Source organism: Leishmania mexicana, chromosome 26, assembly GCF_000234665.1.
Source record: "Leishmania mexicana MHOM/GT/2001/U1103 complete genome, chromosome 26".
NCBI lineage: Eukaryota > Euglenozoa > Kinetoplastea > Trypanosomatida > Trypanosomatidae > Leishmania > Leishmania mexicana.
In genome coordinates, this window is record NC_018330.1 from 355,057 (window position 1) to 370,957 (window position 15,901).

The 15,901-nt window shown below is 62.6% G+C and overlaps 5 protein-coding genes across 5 annotated transcripts; all 5 read left to right on the forward strand.

Annotated features, from left to right (window-relative positions):
- Window positions 1-1,016: 1,016 nt before the first annotated feature.
- On the forward strand, window positions 1,017-2,627 carry LMXM_26_1140 (conserved hypothetical protein; the record flags this gene model as incomplete). Its single annotated transcript, XM_003876366.1, has 1 exon — window positions 1,017-2,627. One exon carries the CDS (start codon window positions 1,017-1,019, stop codon window positions 2,625-2,627), a length of 1,611 nt encoding a protein of 536 aa, XP_003876415.1.
- A 1,146-nt stretch (window positions 2,628-3,773) lies between these two features.
- On the forward strand, window positions 3,774-6,137 carry LMXM_26_1150 (conserved hypothetical protein; the record flags this gene model as incomplete). Its single annotated transcript, XM_003876367.1, has 1 exon — window positions 3,774-6,137. The coding sequence occupies one exon, from the start codon at window positions 3,774-3,776 to the stop codon at window positions 6,135-6,137; it is 2,364 nt and encodes a 787-aa protein (XP_003876416.1).
- Window positions 6,138-6,834: 697 nt separating this feature from the next.
- Window positions 6,835-9,744, forward strand: LMXM_26_1160 (conserved hypothetical protein; the record flags this gene model as incomplete). Its single annotated transcript, XM_003876368.1, has 1 exon — window positions 6,835-9,744. The coding sequence occupies one exon, from the start codon at window positions 6,835-6,837 to the stop codon at window positions 9,742-9,744; it is 2,910 nt and encodes a 969-aa protein (XP_003876417.1).
- Window positions 9,745-10,466: 722 nt separating this feature from the next.
- LMXM_26_1170 (conserved hypothetical protein) lies at window positions 10,467-12,050 on the forward strand (the record flags this gene model as incomplete). The annotated part of the gene is made up of 1 exon (XM_003876369.1): window positions 10,467-12,050. One exon carries the CDS (start codon window positions 10,467-10,469, stop codon window positions 12,048-12,050), a length of 1,584 nt encoding a protein of 527 aa, XP_003876418.1.
- Window positions 12,051-12,860: 810 nt separating this feature from the next.
- Window positions 12,861-14,912, forward strand: LMXM_26_1180 (conserved hypothetical protein; the record flags this gene model as incomplete). Its single annotated transcript, XM_003876370.1, has 1 exon — window positions 12,861-14,912. One exon carries the CDS (start codon window positions 12,861-12,863, stop codon window positions 14,910-14,912), a length of 2,052 nt encoding a protein of 683 aa, XP_003876419.1.
- Window positions 14,913-15,901: the final 989 nt, after the last annotated feature.

The window sequence follows — 15,901 nt, forward strand, 5'->3', positions numbered from 1 at the left end:
AGTTTGCGCTGCCCCTCCCTCTCTTATGCAATCTTCTCATCCATTCACTTCTCCCTCCCTCCCTGTATTTATGTATGTATGTGTACCTCTGTATCTATGGTTCCCCTTCTCTCTGTCTTCTCCTCACGTGTGTGTGTGTGCGGCCTTGTGAGCTACGCCACGCGAGAGTCGTGCGTTCACCTCTCCGCCTGCGCCCACATGTGTCTCTCTGCTCCCTCCTTTATCCTTACTCCGAATACAAGAACGACGGCTCGGTGGCCACGTTCTCCACCCCATGTACATGTACAGACAGCCGCACTGGCACGCATGCATACATATGTGTGGGTGTGGGTGCTCTTGACTCGCCTGCTTCTTCCACCACCACCGCCCCTCCCCTCCCCTCCCCTCCCTCCGCCGCCTCCGAAGCGAGTCCGAAAATACGCCACGTAAAAGCGTGTAGCGCCCCTGCCGCAGTGGTAGTGAAGACAGAGCCGCTGTGTGTTGTTGCTGCATCACCCCACTCATGTCGTTACCGATGATACGGCAGAGGAAGGCGTACACAGAGTTGCAGACGCGTGTCCGTCTGTGTCTGAGTATGAGCAGCCCACTGGCCAGTGCTCGGGGAGTGATGTCTCGGCACTGGCGGAGGGCTCCGGTTTCTGCCGGCGACCACCTCCTCACCTGTACGGCTTACGTCTCTCCCCATCTCTCCTGTGTTTTACGCCTGCCTCACCGAAAGCGAAAGTGCGGCAGAGACGATGGCAGCAACGACGCGTATACGGACAGACAGCATGAGCGTTCTCGTCGCCATTCTCCTAGAGTGTATGGTCGCCAAACATGCCGGCACATCTCCATCCCTTTTCTGCCTCCCTCGCCTTGCCTGCACACCTCCACCATTTGAAGCGTATTCACTGCGCCACACCGCCCCCACGATCACGACAGTCGCACAACGCCAGCAGCAGCGAGGAAACGACAAGTTCAGGCACAGCACGATAGGTGAATGTGTGCAGGCGAGAGAAGACAAGGGCTTTGTCGCGATGCTGTGCACATCCATGCGCCGGGCCCATGCCTGCGTGGCGCACATCCGCCTGACGTCCTCGTTGACACCGTACGCGTCCGCGCAACTCCCCAAAACGCCGGCCACGTCTCTCGTCTCCTCCTCGTCCACGACCGCCACTGCCGCCGCTGCGGCCTCCTTGCAAGCATACGCGATGCCACGACGTTGGCAGTCCTCCGCCACCCCCAACCCAGGCGCCGCAACTGCAGCACCCGATTCCCACATGATGGAGCAGCCACAGCAGGGTAGCATTGTCGTCACGTACAGCCCGGGATCTGGCGCGGCCGGCAATGGACTGACGCTTCCGACGACAGCGCTCACCGGGCATTGTGACGTTATTTCCGAAACCTTGTCCAAGGCGGATGAGCTGCTGCAGCAGAAGAAGGCGCAGGAGGCGCTTGGTACTGGAGCGGACATCCTCACAGCGGAAGGCATTGACGAGATGGTTGAAGAGTTGAAGGAGATCACGACGAGCGAGGTCGAGGTGCTCGTGGGGCAGATGCGGTCGCCGGCGGTGGTGCAGCAGGCTGGCATGCACGAGCTGCGTCGCACGCTCTACTACGCCACCTCACTGAAGGCGCGTGACTGGATCGAGCCGGCGCAGTATACGTCTGTGATGCGTGTCTTGACCGTGGAGCTGCTGCGCCGCGATAGCGAGGGCGTCTTGGCGCCAGACGATGTGCTGTATGTGACGACGCACATGATCACGGCAAACTTCTACAATCGGCACCTGTGGAATCGAATGGAGAAGTCTCTGCTGCTGAGGAACTACGACACGATCGACATGGCCACCGTAAAGGCCCTCTCAACGAAGCTGTTCAAGACGCGTCGCGGCTGCGCGAAGGAGACACTGGACGTCCGGCGAAAGATCTTGAGCGCGATGGCGCGCCGAGTGGCAGTGCTGGCAAACGATTTCGATTTGCCGTCCCTTCTTGGCATCCTGCAGTGCTACACGATACACGACATGACACCGCCGCCGATCCAGTCGCTCGCCGTGCGCGCGACGAATCATGTCAGCGAGTTCACGCCGCAAGAGTGCGCAACGCTTTCGCAGGTGCTGCGCAAGTTCAGTCTTCTTCGCCTCGAGGTGTGCGAGCGGCTTATTGAGCGTATCTGCACCGCAGACGAACTAAATCATCACATGGTCCACTCTGCTCTGATATCCATCCGCACGTGCTACAACCGCGTCAGCGACTCGGGCCGCAATGCGCTGCAAGCGGAGCCGACCCGACAGAAGCTGCGAGCCATGGGGGAGCAGGTGAGCTGCCGCTTGCAAGAAGCCACGTTCCCGACGATGAACGTAATACTGAACATACTCGACATCGTCGTAAACCTGCGCATCTACGTGCCGAAAAAGTCCTTGCAGAGCCTCTTTACCCGCGCCTTGAACATGGTCAAGGTAGTCGTGGAGCAGGAGGATGATCTGATCGACCCCACCACCGGAAAGCGCGTGCGGCCCATCACGATGGAGCAAGGCCGTCAGCTGCACGCGCTACTACTGCACTACGGGTCTGACTTGTGCCCAGATCTGCAGACGCTGCTTAAGCAGTGCTTCAAGGACGGCCTCCTACCCGATGAAGCGTCACTCTAAGGCCATGTTAGACCTCTGTGTATGTGTGTGTGTGTGTGGTGAGGGGGGTGGGCTTTGCTGCCTGGCCCTCGCTACTTTGGTCTCACTACGTCCGCGTGTTTTGGTCGTGAAGGCGATGTCGACATGGCTTGTCCTGGTCGCGAGTTTTTCCTTCGTGTGTACCTTTCGGGGGCTCCTCGCCTCTCTCTCGTTGCTGGGAAGAGGACGAGCTAGAGCAATGGCAAGCGGCAGAAAGATGCGCGCGTTGAGGATGGCGTTGTCTTCGTTGCGTGTGCGCGTCAGCTTCGGGCCTTCGCGGCGGTTAACACATGCAGCCTCCGTGTGCGCGCTTCGTTGCGCGCACGCTGGTTTGTGTCTATGTGCTCATCCCTCCCCCCTCCCCTCCATCGCGCACCTGTCTTCTCTCTTCAATGTCGCGATGACGGTGACTCGCAAGTCCGTCCCGGTGAAGAAAACGAAAGGCGTGCGCTGATGCTCGCCAGAAACGGAAGAAGGGAGTCGGGCACCGTCCCTCTTGCGCCTCGCCCAACTCGCTCGTAAGCGTGCCACTCCTCCTTCACGCATCAGCTCTCGCGCTTCATCTCACCCTCGGTCTGAGCCCATCCTCCATCCCTTTCCTTCACAGGTGCGAGCGTGGCGGGGGATGCTTCTGTTGTTTTGGCCGTGTGCCTGTCAGCCAACAGGGAGAGGCGGTGAGAAAAGGGAAGAGGGATGGTTGGCGCGGCCATGGATAACCGGAGAGTGATCCTGCGCGCCCTCAAGTTGAATAAGCAGACGACAGTACGGCCCATCGCCACGTGTGTGTCGCGGATATGCTTTCGCGTGCCCTTCTCTCCATGCCCGTCTTCTGTGACATCCCTTTTTTTGTTTTTCTTGTCGTCGTTCCTCGCCGCAACACACCATCGACACTTCTCGTTGCGCTCCGCCTCGTATTCTCTGGAAAACCTAGACGCTGATCGACCGCTGCGGGCTTTTGTTCGTGCTGCAGGCCTGTGGGAAGGAATCATCAGCGTCTGCCCTTCGTGCGCTCACTGCCGGTCGGCCCTCCGGTGAGAGGCCTCGAGGAACCGGAAGAGACGCACCACCCCGGGTGGCTAACACTCGTGCCCCATGCCCACTCGGCCGCTATCCGCATTGCGGGGCGTGATGCCGCGTCGTCGCGGTGGTTGGTACCCCTTCTCGCTGTCCGCCTTTGCGTCCTGCTCGCAGCATTGCCTTCGCTCTCCTCGTGCAGCCATGTGCCATGTGCATGCTCGACCATGCCACTGCAGCTCTTACGATCTTGTAGGTCGCCGCATCTCAGCTATGAGCTCGGAGATCGCTAACGTACCGACAAGCGACGCGCCATGGGAGCGTCTCGTGCACCTCGTCACAGGTCTTCCTTCGGGTGAGCAGCGAAGCTTCTCGCTCACGGCAGTGGGCGCCCCCGCTTTGGCCAACGTCACGGATGTCCGTACGGCCCTTCCTTCAATTCGTGAGCTATGGACGTCTGCCTACCACCCTGCCTTCGGCTACGGTATGGAGCGCAATCGGGACGGCGCCGTGGTCTCTGCCGTGGCCGCGTCTGGCGCGGATACACAGCGGCAGCAGCACCGACTTCTCCCAGAAGAGGCAGAGGAGCTGCCGCTTTTTGTGCAAGCGCTTGGCCACCTCGCCGCTGCTCTTCAAGAGTCGATCGTAGAGAAGACCGAGGCAGCAGCAACAGCAGCATCAGCGGTGGCGGCAGACGACGCCGATGCTGATTCTCGGCTTCTGACGCTGCACGAGTGGTTCGTGGAGCTGCAGGCGCTCTTGCTCTTTATCGGGCAGCACCACTTGCGCTTCCTGATTCCAGCGACCTTTTTGCCTAAGCTGCCATCCCTGGCTGTCTCACCCGTGCCAGAGACGTGCACGGTCGATGGAGGCGGTGGTGCACATTGCATCAGCGGGCTCGACAGGCCAGGGACAGCGGAAATGCGAGAGATGCAGATCCGTGACGGCTCATCGCTGGGGCAGCTTGCGGATGAGGCGATTGCGAGCCACACGAGCGCACCTCCGGCGGTTGCCAAAGGCAGCGGCCCCAGCGCCGGCTCCCTTCGCCGCCTGTTTCGTCACGAACGCGAGCAGGTGCAGGACATGGCGCCGCCACTGCCGGTAGAGGAGCTTCTCCGCGTCGTGGTGCTGGTCGAGGCCGCGCGGACGATTCTGGACGTGGCGCATCCTCCGCCGCTGGCGTCGGGGGTGCGCGCAGAGGTGTACGGTGTGTTGTTGTCCGTCGTCGGTTCGAGTGAGCAACTGTCGTCTACAACGCTTGCGTCGCTTGCCACGTGTCTGGCACGATGTGTTGATAGCTATGCGATGCGCCAGCAGCTCTCAACCGTTGCATGTACGCCACAGGAGCCGGGCGCGGTGCTGGGGGACTACAGCGGCGGTGGTGGCGTGCGGGCGCACGGAGAGCACTTCGCTGATATCAGCTGCGCAGCACTTTCCTCTTTTGTGCGGCGTGTCTCACTCAACGTCGCCGCTTGCTCTGCAGGCACCTCTCTCACTATATCGCCCTCTCCATCAGAACGGCGCGAGGCTGCACAGCTCAATCGCCTCCGTGGCGGCCTTGACACTCGCCTGCGCCCTATCAGCGTCCTACACCACGTTCGCGTACTCGCGAATGTGATGCAGCGCCGTCTCGCCAAAACACTCTATGACGCGGAGACCGGGCATGGCGCTCACCGTCTACAGCAGGAGGCAGGGAAGTGCGACGACGACGACGACGCGGACGTCTCTGTCAGAAGTACCGGCGCTGCTCGCGTGGCGAAGGAAGCGAGGATAGAGGCCGGCATGCTGGGTATACTCCCGCTTGAGGGACTCAAAGCACGGGCACTGACGACGTCGTCGAGCGAAACTCAGTCGACAGTGATGGCCCAGCCGCGGCGGAAGCGTCGCACTGTGGCAGAGATTAGGGCCGTTGCTGAGAGGGAGCGTGTGGGTGCGGGCAACTTCTCAGCGCACGGTAACGCTAACGCTCCCTCTTCTCACGTGCCACACGGAAGCGCTACTCCACCCCCATCCACGCCCTGCGACTCCTGCCAGCGCCCCCACGTCTGCCACGCAGACCGCAGCGCCGCAAGCGACAGGGCTCGAGTGTCCTTCACTGACCTCGCGGAGATGTGTAGCGCCATGGCAGCCATCGGCTTCCGCGGCGACGACACCGCTGCAGAGGAGCCGATGTGGCGGCACGCAGTCGAGTTCGCCTGTGCGGAGATCGTCGCGACGGCTGATGCCAGAGACGCAGCGGCTGCGGTGGCTCGTGCCGACAACGGGGATGCTGCTGGAGTCGCCGCAGATCGAGAGGCAGTGATTCGCCAGACTTTGCTGGACGCGCGCGATTTGTGCTTTGCACTCGACCGGGTCGGCTACACGCACGGGTACGATCGCGTCATGACGACGCTGGTGCGCTGCGGCTTCCTGCGCGAGCCGATTCCAGCGCCTTCGGCCGCTCGGCGGACCATGAAGGACATCCCGTCCTCCGTCTAAGCGGACAGGATATTTAGGAGGGCTGGGGAGCTGGCGCATATCACTGACGAAGCGAGCGGCCGCTGGCGACAGCGCAGCATCCCTACTCTCTTGCCTCGCCGCATATTCCCGTGCTCCATGGTTGACCCCCCCCCCGCCTCTGGCTCTCTCACACTCGTGCTTGCCCCTGCTACTGGCGCCGCTTCCGGCAACGATGTCGCTGTTTCTCAGTGCATTCCTTTGTGGGCAACCCCATCGCCATCCTTGCTGTGGTGCTCTATGGACGTGGAGTGCCCCTTTCCTCCCTCACCACAACAGCGGAGAGCTGCGGGGAGGCCCGCCACTTCGCTTCCTCAGCTGCACACCCAGTGGCGGTGAAGCGCTCGCACCCTCCCCCACCCCCTTCCCATTCAAAAAAAACGCCGCTGGACAAGCCAGTGCGCCGCTGCGTAGCATCTGTGTGCTGCGCTACTTGAAGGGTGGCGTCAGCAGAGCAGCAGTAGCACCCCACCTACCCACCTACGCCACGCATCAGCCAGCAGCCAGCGTCATCGCCGGCCTCCATCCCCCTCTGCCTTGGGCCCTTCCCTCTATGCGCCCCAACGCGTGTCTGTGCCTGTGCGGGTCTTTCCCCTCTTCATCTGCCCCTCTCCAGCTGAACATGAGGAACCACAACTCCGCGCGACGGCCACCTCCGCCCCACAGTCCGGTCGCTGCAATGCCATCATCGCGGCGCCCCCGCACCATCGCAGAGCTGCAGCGGCTCGAGGAAGAGGCCTGGACCTCGCCAGCACAGCGGGCGCTGTACGCTACGCGACATATCCCTGGGTTCCCGTGGTACACAGTGCAGGAGGTAGCGTCGCCTGACAAGTCTGCAACTGCCAACGCGGCCGCCCTCTTCACCACCGGCGTTCGACGCCACGTCATCCCGTATGACTTTTCTTTTACTGTGTTCGTGAAGGGGCGGTGGGTCGGCCGGCGGCTGCTCGAGGTCTACGCGGAGGAGCTGCCGCATCACACCCCTGCCTACTACGAAGCTTGCCTGCAACAAGGCCGTCTGTACTGCGTGCAGCGCGGCGCTCTCGGCCAGCACAACACGCAGCGCCGGCTGCTGAAGCGGTCGGCTGTCACGCCTGCGTCGGTGGGCACGACCGGAAGCTTCAGCGACAGTGCCCCAGGCCTGGCCTCGTCCTCGTACACTACCCCTACCACCACCACCACCGTGTCCGCTTCAGACCTCCCTCAGCGCCGCCACGCTGATCGCCGAGCCGCATCGCCTGCTCCTCTGCCCTCCCGAGGAGAGGATGTGGTGCTGCAGCACGGCGACGTCGTGTACCACACGGTGCACCGCCACGAAGTGCCAGTGACGGTGGGGATGTGTGGCGCCGATGCCGTGCTGATCACGGCCGTGTGCATTGCACGTTACGGTCTCATCTGCGTCAACAAGCCGACCGGGCTACCGACGCACGCAACGGGGAGGTACTACTACAACTCGCTTACCTCGCTTCTCGAGTACGTGCTGGCGCCGAAGCGGCTGGCGGCGTGGCTGCTCGTCGAAGACCCGCTCCTGCAGGCCCTCGTCTCCACCGAGCACCTCTCGCCAGCAGAGAAGGCGGAGCTGTACGCGTACTATGCCCCACCTCCAGCTCCCGTACGACTTGCTGGATCAGTGGGTCAGCCCTGCGAACATCAACTCGACAGCTCGGGGTCTTCGCACTGCTACTGTGCAGCAACAACCGAAGCATCCGCTGCCGGAGATGCAGATCTGGACGAAGTCGACCCGGACAAGGTGCCTCGACCGTGTCATCGGCTGGACAAGGTTACCTCCGGGGTGCTGCTGTTGGCCGTACGCCAAGACGCAGCGAAACGGATCGGATCGGTGCTGATGCGCAAGGCAAAAGAGGTGGAGGAAGCAGTGACGACGGAGCTGTTGCGCCGCAGGGTCGAGCCTTACGCTTCGCGTGACCGCGGCGTTGAGACGGCGGTCACCCCAGTCGCTGAGCACACGGCGAGCCCCGATGGGAGTGATGGGGATGCCGGTGTGCCCGCCGGCCGCGCGCTCTCATCCACCCCTGCCTCGCCACCGGCATCTCTGCAGCGCATCCTTGCCAGCACGTATGAGCTGCAGAAGTACTACCTGGCGCGTGTGCGTGTTGAGTCGACACGAGTGCTGCCGGAAAGCGAGACAAGATTCGAAGCCGAGACGCAGCGGCAGCGCACGCCCCAGCCACCGCCCTTAGCATCCCCGTCTTTGCCCGCGGCATTCCCTCCGCCCCTGCATGTTTGGCGTGTGGTCGGTGATGAGCCGTGCTTGAGGACGCACAACGCCTATGTGTCGCACATGCTGAGCTCCGCAAACGGTGTCTGCGACGTCGCGTCTTTGTGGGCTCGCCAGCCGAAGAAATGCCGCTCAGCTCTACCGGGTGTGTTCCCTGATGGTGTGCTGACGACAGTGCCGGTTCCTGCGCCTGGGACCCTTGCGTCCTCCGCTGCTGCCGCGGCGACGCTCTGTCAGCTCCTTTCCGCCTTGCCCACTGCCACGAACGCCGCACCCCAGGACGGTCTACCGCAAGCTGGAACGAACGTGGCGAGCGTCGCTGAAGAGGCGGTGGTGCTATGCACCCCCTACACGGGCCGCCTGCATCAGATTCGTAGGCACCTGGGCTCACTTGGCTGCCCCATCGTCGGCGACGTCGTTTACGCGCACACCAGTGGCAACTCGGACCCATCAAGCACACCTTCAGCGCAAGTACAGCCGCAGCTGCCGAAGAAGAGGCCAGGGGGCACGGAGAGCGTCACCTGCGACCCCGAAACGTCGTCCACGAAAGACACGGCAGCGCGTGGCCTGGACGGCAGCGCTGATTGCGCGGCCCGACTCTCACGCGATGGCCGCGACTTCGTCTTCTTCGATGCCGCACAGTTGCCAGCTGCCTATCATTGCTACTGCCAAGCAATGAAGGCAACCGCCAACGAGGTCAACACTGCATCTCGTGCTCACCAGGCTTCCCCGTCGCGTAGGACAGAGGAGCGTGCAGCGACAGTGGACGCCGACGGCGGGCTACCGACGAAGAAGGGTGTAAAGCGCAGTCGCACTGTGTGCAGCACAGACGGCGGAAGGGAAGCCGAAACGGCAGAGGACATGGCGAACCGTGAGAAGAAGGGGGTCCCACTCGCCAGCACGAGTAGTGTTGCTGCAGCTGTGGGCGCCCGAACGGTGGGGAAGGGGCAAAGCAACGCAGCCGCCACTAGGTGGCAAGATGAGCCGCTATGCTACGAGTGCGCCGGACGTCTGCCGATCGTGGCCGCAGGGGAGTGCGCGACGGGCACGTCGGCCATCTGCCTGCATGCCTGGGTTTACCAAGTTAGGGAGGCCCTGCTCCTCGCCACCGACGACGGCGCACCGTCGAAGGCGAGATTGCCAGCATCAACGCCAGAGGTTGCGGCGATGCTTGCGACTACAAACCGGTCGTCACCTGCACCATGCCCTTCCTCTTCCCCGGGGGATGGGGAGAGCGGTGCAGGGGTGAACAGCCGCACCGCAGAGCGCTTGCCATCTCACCACCATTTGGTTGTAGATGGCGACTTTGTTCGCTTTGAAGCACCGCCTCCGGCGTGGCTGCGGCGGTAGTACACGCAGCGCGGAATGGCAGACGTGACGTCACCACCACGAGCTCGCAGGGACTGCAACACACACGTCCTTCGCATCGACCAAAAAAAGGACACGTCGTACACGGCGAGGGAGAGGGGAAGGGGTGCGGGGCATCTGGCGGGTATCGTCCCTCGCCCTCTCCCTCCCTTTACATCTGCCCCTGCGTCCCTTCTCTCTTTTCCGCGGACTGCACGGCCTAAGACACAGTAAAAAAACACGAACTCGAGGCACATGCACGCGCACACACACCGTGCGAGGACACGTGTAGACATTCTTGGGCGGTTGTCCGCAACTGCCTACGGGGGACACGGTGATGCAGGAGAAGGGGTGGGAGGATGGGGCAGCCGCGGGCCTATCTGCAAGTGAGCTGTGTGGTGAGCCACCTCTCGTGAGTACTCCCTCTCTCTTTCTTTCGACTGCCCCTGTGCGGGCCTCCACTCATCCGCCAAACCCCCTCCCCCATGCCGTCTCCTGCATACATTCGCGCGGCCACGCCAACGTATGTATGTGCGCATGCGTTCTCCGACCCTTTTCTACCGCATTCGGAAGCCCACACACACACACACACACGCACTCGCTCGATCACTCTCTGCAGGTGTGCGTGTCTGCACCTACCTTTGCTCGCTTTGACGTCACCCTAATGCGCCAGGGCGCACTTTTTTCCATCTATTGATGCGCACCTTGTGTGCCCCCTCCTCCCCATGCTTCTCCACGAGGCCCTTGTGGACACCGAGTGCCCCATCTGCTTGCAGCCACTAAACTACCGTCTTCAGCCTCCACCCAGCCGCCCTGCCTCTCCGTCTTCCTCCGGCACCTCCGCAGTGGCGGCCCCCGGTAGCGGGACCACGAGCAGCACGAGTGCGTCACGTCACTCCCCACACTCGCCGCTGCAGCTGAGTGGGTCGAACGCCTCGGGCGGGGCAGGTGAGTTCTGCATCACGTTTGCGCCTGGCGTGTACGGGAGCGATGCGACAGACCCGTGGCACCCCAGCCTCGCCGTCCTGTCTCCAGTGTCCCCTCATGAAGCGCCAAGCCTGTCGGGTCAGCGCAGCTTTGCGCACCGCGAGCCCTGTCCACCCTCCAGCGGCGGCGGAGCGAATCTGTCGAACAGCGGTCACACCGCCGACAGCAGCAGCGACGAAGGTGCCGCCGGTGTTGTGGTGCTGCCGTGCGGACATCTTCTGCACTACCTATGCGCCATGCAGCTGTGCGAGTACGCCATCCATCCGTCCTGTCCCGTGTGCCGGCTGAAACTCGCCTCCGGCGCCGACTTGGCTCTCTTCCGTCCCCAGCTTCGAATGTCGTTGATCGCCGCAGCCCAGGCGTCTTCCGGTGTCTCTGCCGACGGTCGTTACATGGAAAGAGACTGTAAGCGCGCCATCAGCGTGCGAAAGCGTTGCCGGCCGGAAGAGGCGGGGAGGGAGGACGGTCATGCGCCGTATACAGATCGCCACCGAGCGGACGCCGAGGACGCCAACAGTGTGCAGGTGTGCTCGCCTCCTTCAGAATCGCAGCGAGGCTGCGTGCCAGGTCCGGCTGTTGCGCACCCCTCGATGTCGCAATCCGGTGGCGAGCTCAGCGCCCCCACGCTCATTCTCGGGGATGATTGGGAGCCGACGGACACCTGTGCGGCGCCGAAGACGCAGGGCTCACCTGCCACATCGCGCCAGAACAGCGGCGGCGATGCGGACACGAACCAAGGCGAGGACGACATTACTATCATCGGTGCCCGTCAACTCCCGCCCTCCCAGGCCTACGCGGAACTGCTGCTTCGCACCACTGCAACCTGGGCAGCGCGGGCAGAAACACTGAAGGCGCGAGTGGAGCACCTTGAGAGGAGTCAGCAACTGCTGCAGAGCGACTGCAGTGAGCTCGAGCGCACCCTCACCGTTGCGCGTCGTCGCCGAGAAGTGTTGCTGAACCTTCCATCGTCGAAGGATGAACAGGATGCGCTTCCGTCGGCTCAGAGGCTGCGTGAGCTGCGACGCCTCTGTCTCGAGACACGAACGGCCATGTCGTCCACTACGAAGCAGCTGGCAGAGGTGATTCGCGGTCATGCGGAGGTGCGACGGCAGACAGAGAAGTACATGCGCAAGCTGTCGAGGCTGGAGTCTGGAAAAGGAGTCGGGAGAGCTGGCGGCGACGCTGCCACTGCCACTGCCACTGCCTCTGCCGCCGCGGTGAAAGCAGGCCTACCGCCACCGCCATCACGACGGAAGCCGCCACAAGGAGGTGCAGCACCGGCAGGGGAGGCAGCAGCAGCGGCGCTCGATGGTCCGCCCTGAAGCTCTGTAATGGCAGCGGGCCCATATTCCGCAGTCCTTGTAGGTGCGTGCGAGTCCCTAAGTAGGCTGAGCGTAAGACTGCATGAGATGTTGCGCCTTCGTGTTCGCGCATGGGGCCCGCTTTTCGCGCCCGCTACTCATGTGCGCCGACAAATCTATTCAACGTGAGCCCACAGAGCCGTTCTCGTTGGTTGCTGTTGAAGGACGAGAGGAAGGCCCACATGCGATGAACACAGAAGCCGCCACCCCCCAGCCGGCTCCTCCTCCTCCTCTGCCGCACTCTCGCACACTCTCTGCTTTTCAAGAAGATTCCCATGTAGAGGTGTGTGGCCACCACCATCACCACCACCAAAGCCAACACCGCCGCGATGATGGCGGGCAAAACGAGGAAGGCTCCTTTTTTAACGAGTATAGATGCACATCTCGGGTTGTTTGTTGTTTGCTGTCGTCGTTGTTGGTATCTCTGCACCACCTCTGCGCGCACACGCACGCTCTCTGTTGCACCTCCCACTTCTCGCCCCACTTCTCTCCCTCTCCCGCCTCGCCTGAGCGACACGCACACACACACACGCACCCGGACATGAACATGCGCATGGGCATGTATCATTTGTAAGGTGCATCGACACTCCTCCGCGTTACGGAGCGTGTGTATGCCTTCTCTCTCGCCGACCTGACGCCCACCAAACCCGACGTACCGTCGGTGACCCTTGCACACAGCCGCGACCCGTCTCGCCTCAGCACCACGAGCATACTCGGCTTCGATCCATATTTTTCGTCTGATATCCCGTATCCTTTTGCTTCAGTACGCAGATGTCTGCCAAATACCCGCCAGAGAGCGAGTCACCGCACAACAGCAGCGACGAGGAGGACGAGGAGGAGGAAGAGGAGGACGAGGACGATGAGGAAGAGATCGAGGAGTGGACGGAGGTGACGCCGCTGAGCGAGCTGGCGGAGCTAGAGGATGGCCCTAGCAGCCACTTTGTCGGCGGCTTCAGTGTATGCAATCATCTCGGCGACGCCATCGGCCGCGTACAGTTCAAGGAGGACATTGTGCTCGTCTTTCCCGGTGTTTACGCAGCAGCCTCGTCCTCCTCGACGTCCTCTTCGTCACCGCTGGAGCTGAACGAGGCACAGCTAGGGGGCCTGTGCGTGTACAGCGTCTCCTACGCTCGTGAGCATGCATCGCACGGTGGAAGCAACAAGGTAGCGGAGCCGCGCTACATGTCGCCGTCAAAACGCCGCGTTGGGCCGTGGTTCACCTACCTTACGGCCGCAGCGGCAGCTGCGTTTCTCGCCCAGGACAGCAGCAGTGGTAGCACCGAGTACGCGAAGTCCAGCAAGGCATACAACCCCTTGCAGGCTGCCGCCTCGAAGGCAGTGGAGGCGATAGACAGTCGGAAAGCCGCCTCGATGACCACCATGCACACCACGAGTGGCTCCAGCGTCTTTGCGCCGGCGATCACCGCCACCACAGCGAATCCGCAGCTCTATCCCGTGTTTGACTTCCCCATCTCCATTCTGTACACCAACGAGTCCGCTGATGCCACGGCATCGTCGACCTGTGGGTTACCCCACTACGTGCAGCAGGAACTGGACAGCGACGAAGACGAGGAAGACGAGGAAGCCAGCGAGAGGGGCGGTGGCGACGATGGCGGGGCCGAGCAGGAGCAGGAAGAAAGCAGCGCTGAGGCTTCGCGAGAGGAGGTGGCCATCACCCTTGCCGGCCTGTGCGCGCGCGCTGGCGTGACAATCGGCTCCCTAACGCGTACACACATCACCCACTGCGTTATCGGCTCTCCGCAGCAGCATCCGACGTCATCCGAAGCCAGTGCTGTAGCTACGCGAATCGCCATCACAGCGGCGCCGCTAACGGAGGCGGTAGTGGATCACTCTCTTGTGTATGGAGGATCGGCCTACGGCCTCTACGCCTATCCGCGCTGTGCTCTAACGATGCACAGCTGCATCGTGGAGGGGCCAAACACAGAGGCCGCCGCGTATAACGCCGCCGGTGCCTCCGCCACCAACGCAGTCTCCGCGGACGGTTGTCGTGGCGGCTCTGCCCTCGCACAACTGCAGCGGCGCCAAGCTCGAACACAGCTGCTGCGCCGCTACATGGACCGCTTCGAAGAGAACGAGGCCCACGACACGGGCGATAGCGGGCGTGGGGGTGAATCTCTTGACATTGAGGAGGGTGTCCTGCCGCGCTTCTGCGTTCCTGGTGCGAGCGCTGCGGGAGCGGCTGCCATCCCGATGTCGTGCGAAGTTGCCATAATGTGCGATGACGCTGATGTGCACCTCACAGACTGCCTCGTCACGCACACCCGGCACGGTGTGCTCCTGCACGGTGGCTGCACCGGCACAGTGATTAAGGGTTTATCGGTGCGCAGCATTGCGGAGGTAGGCCTCTACGTGTACGGGATGGCTGGTGCAGCCGATGTGCAGTACAGCTCAGTGCTTGCGTGCGGGCTGGCGTGTCTGCTGGTGGTCGGCCCGTCTGCTGCCCAGGTGGCCGCCGCAGAGGCCGAGCTTCCGGCTCGTCCGTCCGAAGAAGACGAGGAGGAGGACGCTGAGGAGTCCGAAGATGGCCATGGCCGGCGTCGCCCGATATTTGCGCAGCACCCGCACATTCGGTCCAACTGCGTTATCGGGGCCGTCCGTGTGCAGGGCGAGGTGCGTAGCGGTGCCATGGTCGACAATCTTGTCTTCCTCCCTCGTGACGAGCAAGGCGTTGCCGCCGCGGCAGCAGCTGGGGCCCAGAGGGTACTCACCGTGCCTGCCGACACAGCGCGCGGCTTTGCGTATGTCGGGAGGGAGGGAGAGCGGGTGCCGGCACGTGCGGCAGACGAGGCCGCCGCAGCGTGAGATGTGCAAGCCTTTGTTCTCTTGCCCCCCCCCCTCTCCCTTCCTCCCTCCCTCCCCAGGGGCCCTCCACTGCTCATCTCTGTGCACCCGTGTGCCGTCACGCTCTCTCCCCCTTTTGTGCGTGTGTGCGTGTGTGTTCGCCTGAAGCGACTGCGGGCACGTCGCTGATGTACATCAAAAGAGTCGCGTTCCTAAGCTGTTTGTTGTGGCATGTCGTCGTTGCACTTTTCCGTCCTCACTGCCGCCGCGCTCACAGAGGCGAGAGCTGGTGAGCATCTGGAGAGCGTGTGTGTGAGCGGAGTGCGTGCGCGTCAACATATGTATATGTATGCATGTATAGAGGCGAGGAAGTGCGAGTAGGGAAGGGGGAGGGGACCTTCTCTTTTATGTTTGTGTAGGAGGCTCAAAACGCGTGCCCGATCCGGTAGCCGGCGTGCGGCCTCGGCGGCTGCACGCCTCCCCTCCCCTCCCCTTTCCTGCTTGCCCGGCGTGTTGTGCGCGCCCAAAAGGACAGTTCCGCAGCGCGGGCGCACGAAAAGCGAGCACCAAAGGCGGAGCGAACGAGCCAACCAACCCCCGCCCCCGCAAGCACGCACGGAAGGGGGAGAGGAGACGGCACACAGCCCTACAAGGATCATGTACGGGTGCTGGCGCTGCTCATCTCTCCTATGCACACCTCACGCACACCGAAGACACGTCCACAGGCGTCGTTTGCTCGCGGTCGTGGTGTTCACGGGTACGGGTACGCGTGTGTAGCCATCTGCCTGCTGTGTCAGTCCTTGTGCGCTGATAAGCTGTGTGTGTGTGTGTGTGTGTGTGTGTCTGTGTGTGCTTGTGCCCCGCGTGTGTCGTGCGTGCATCGTCGTGGAAGGGTGTGTGGCAGTCAACGAGATTGTAGCGCTCTCCTATCACACTGCCTCGATGACAACGAGGGAAGGGAAGTGGTGAGAGGTGGGTGGGTGGGTGCCATGAGCTCCACAGTAACTCTC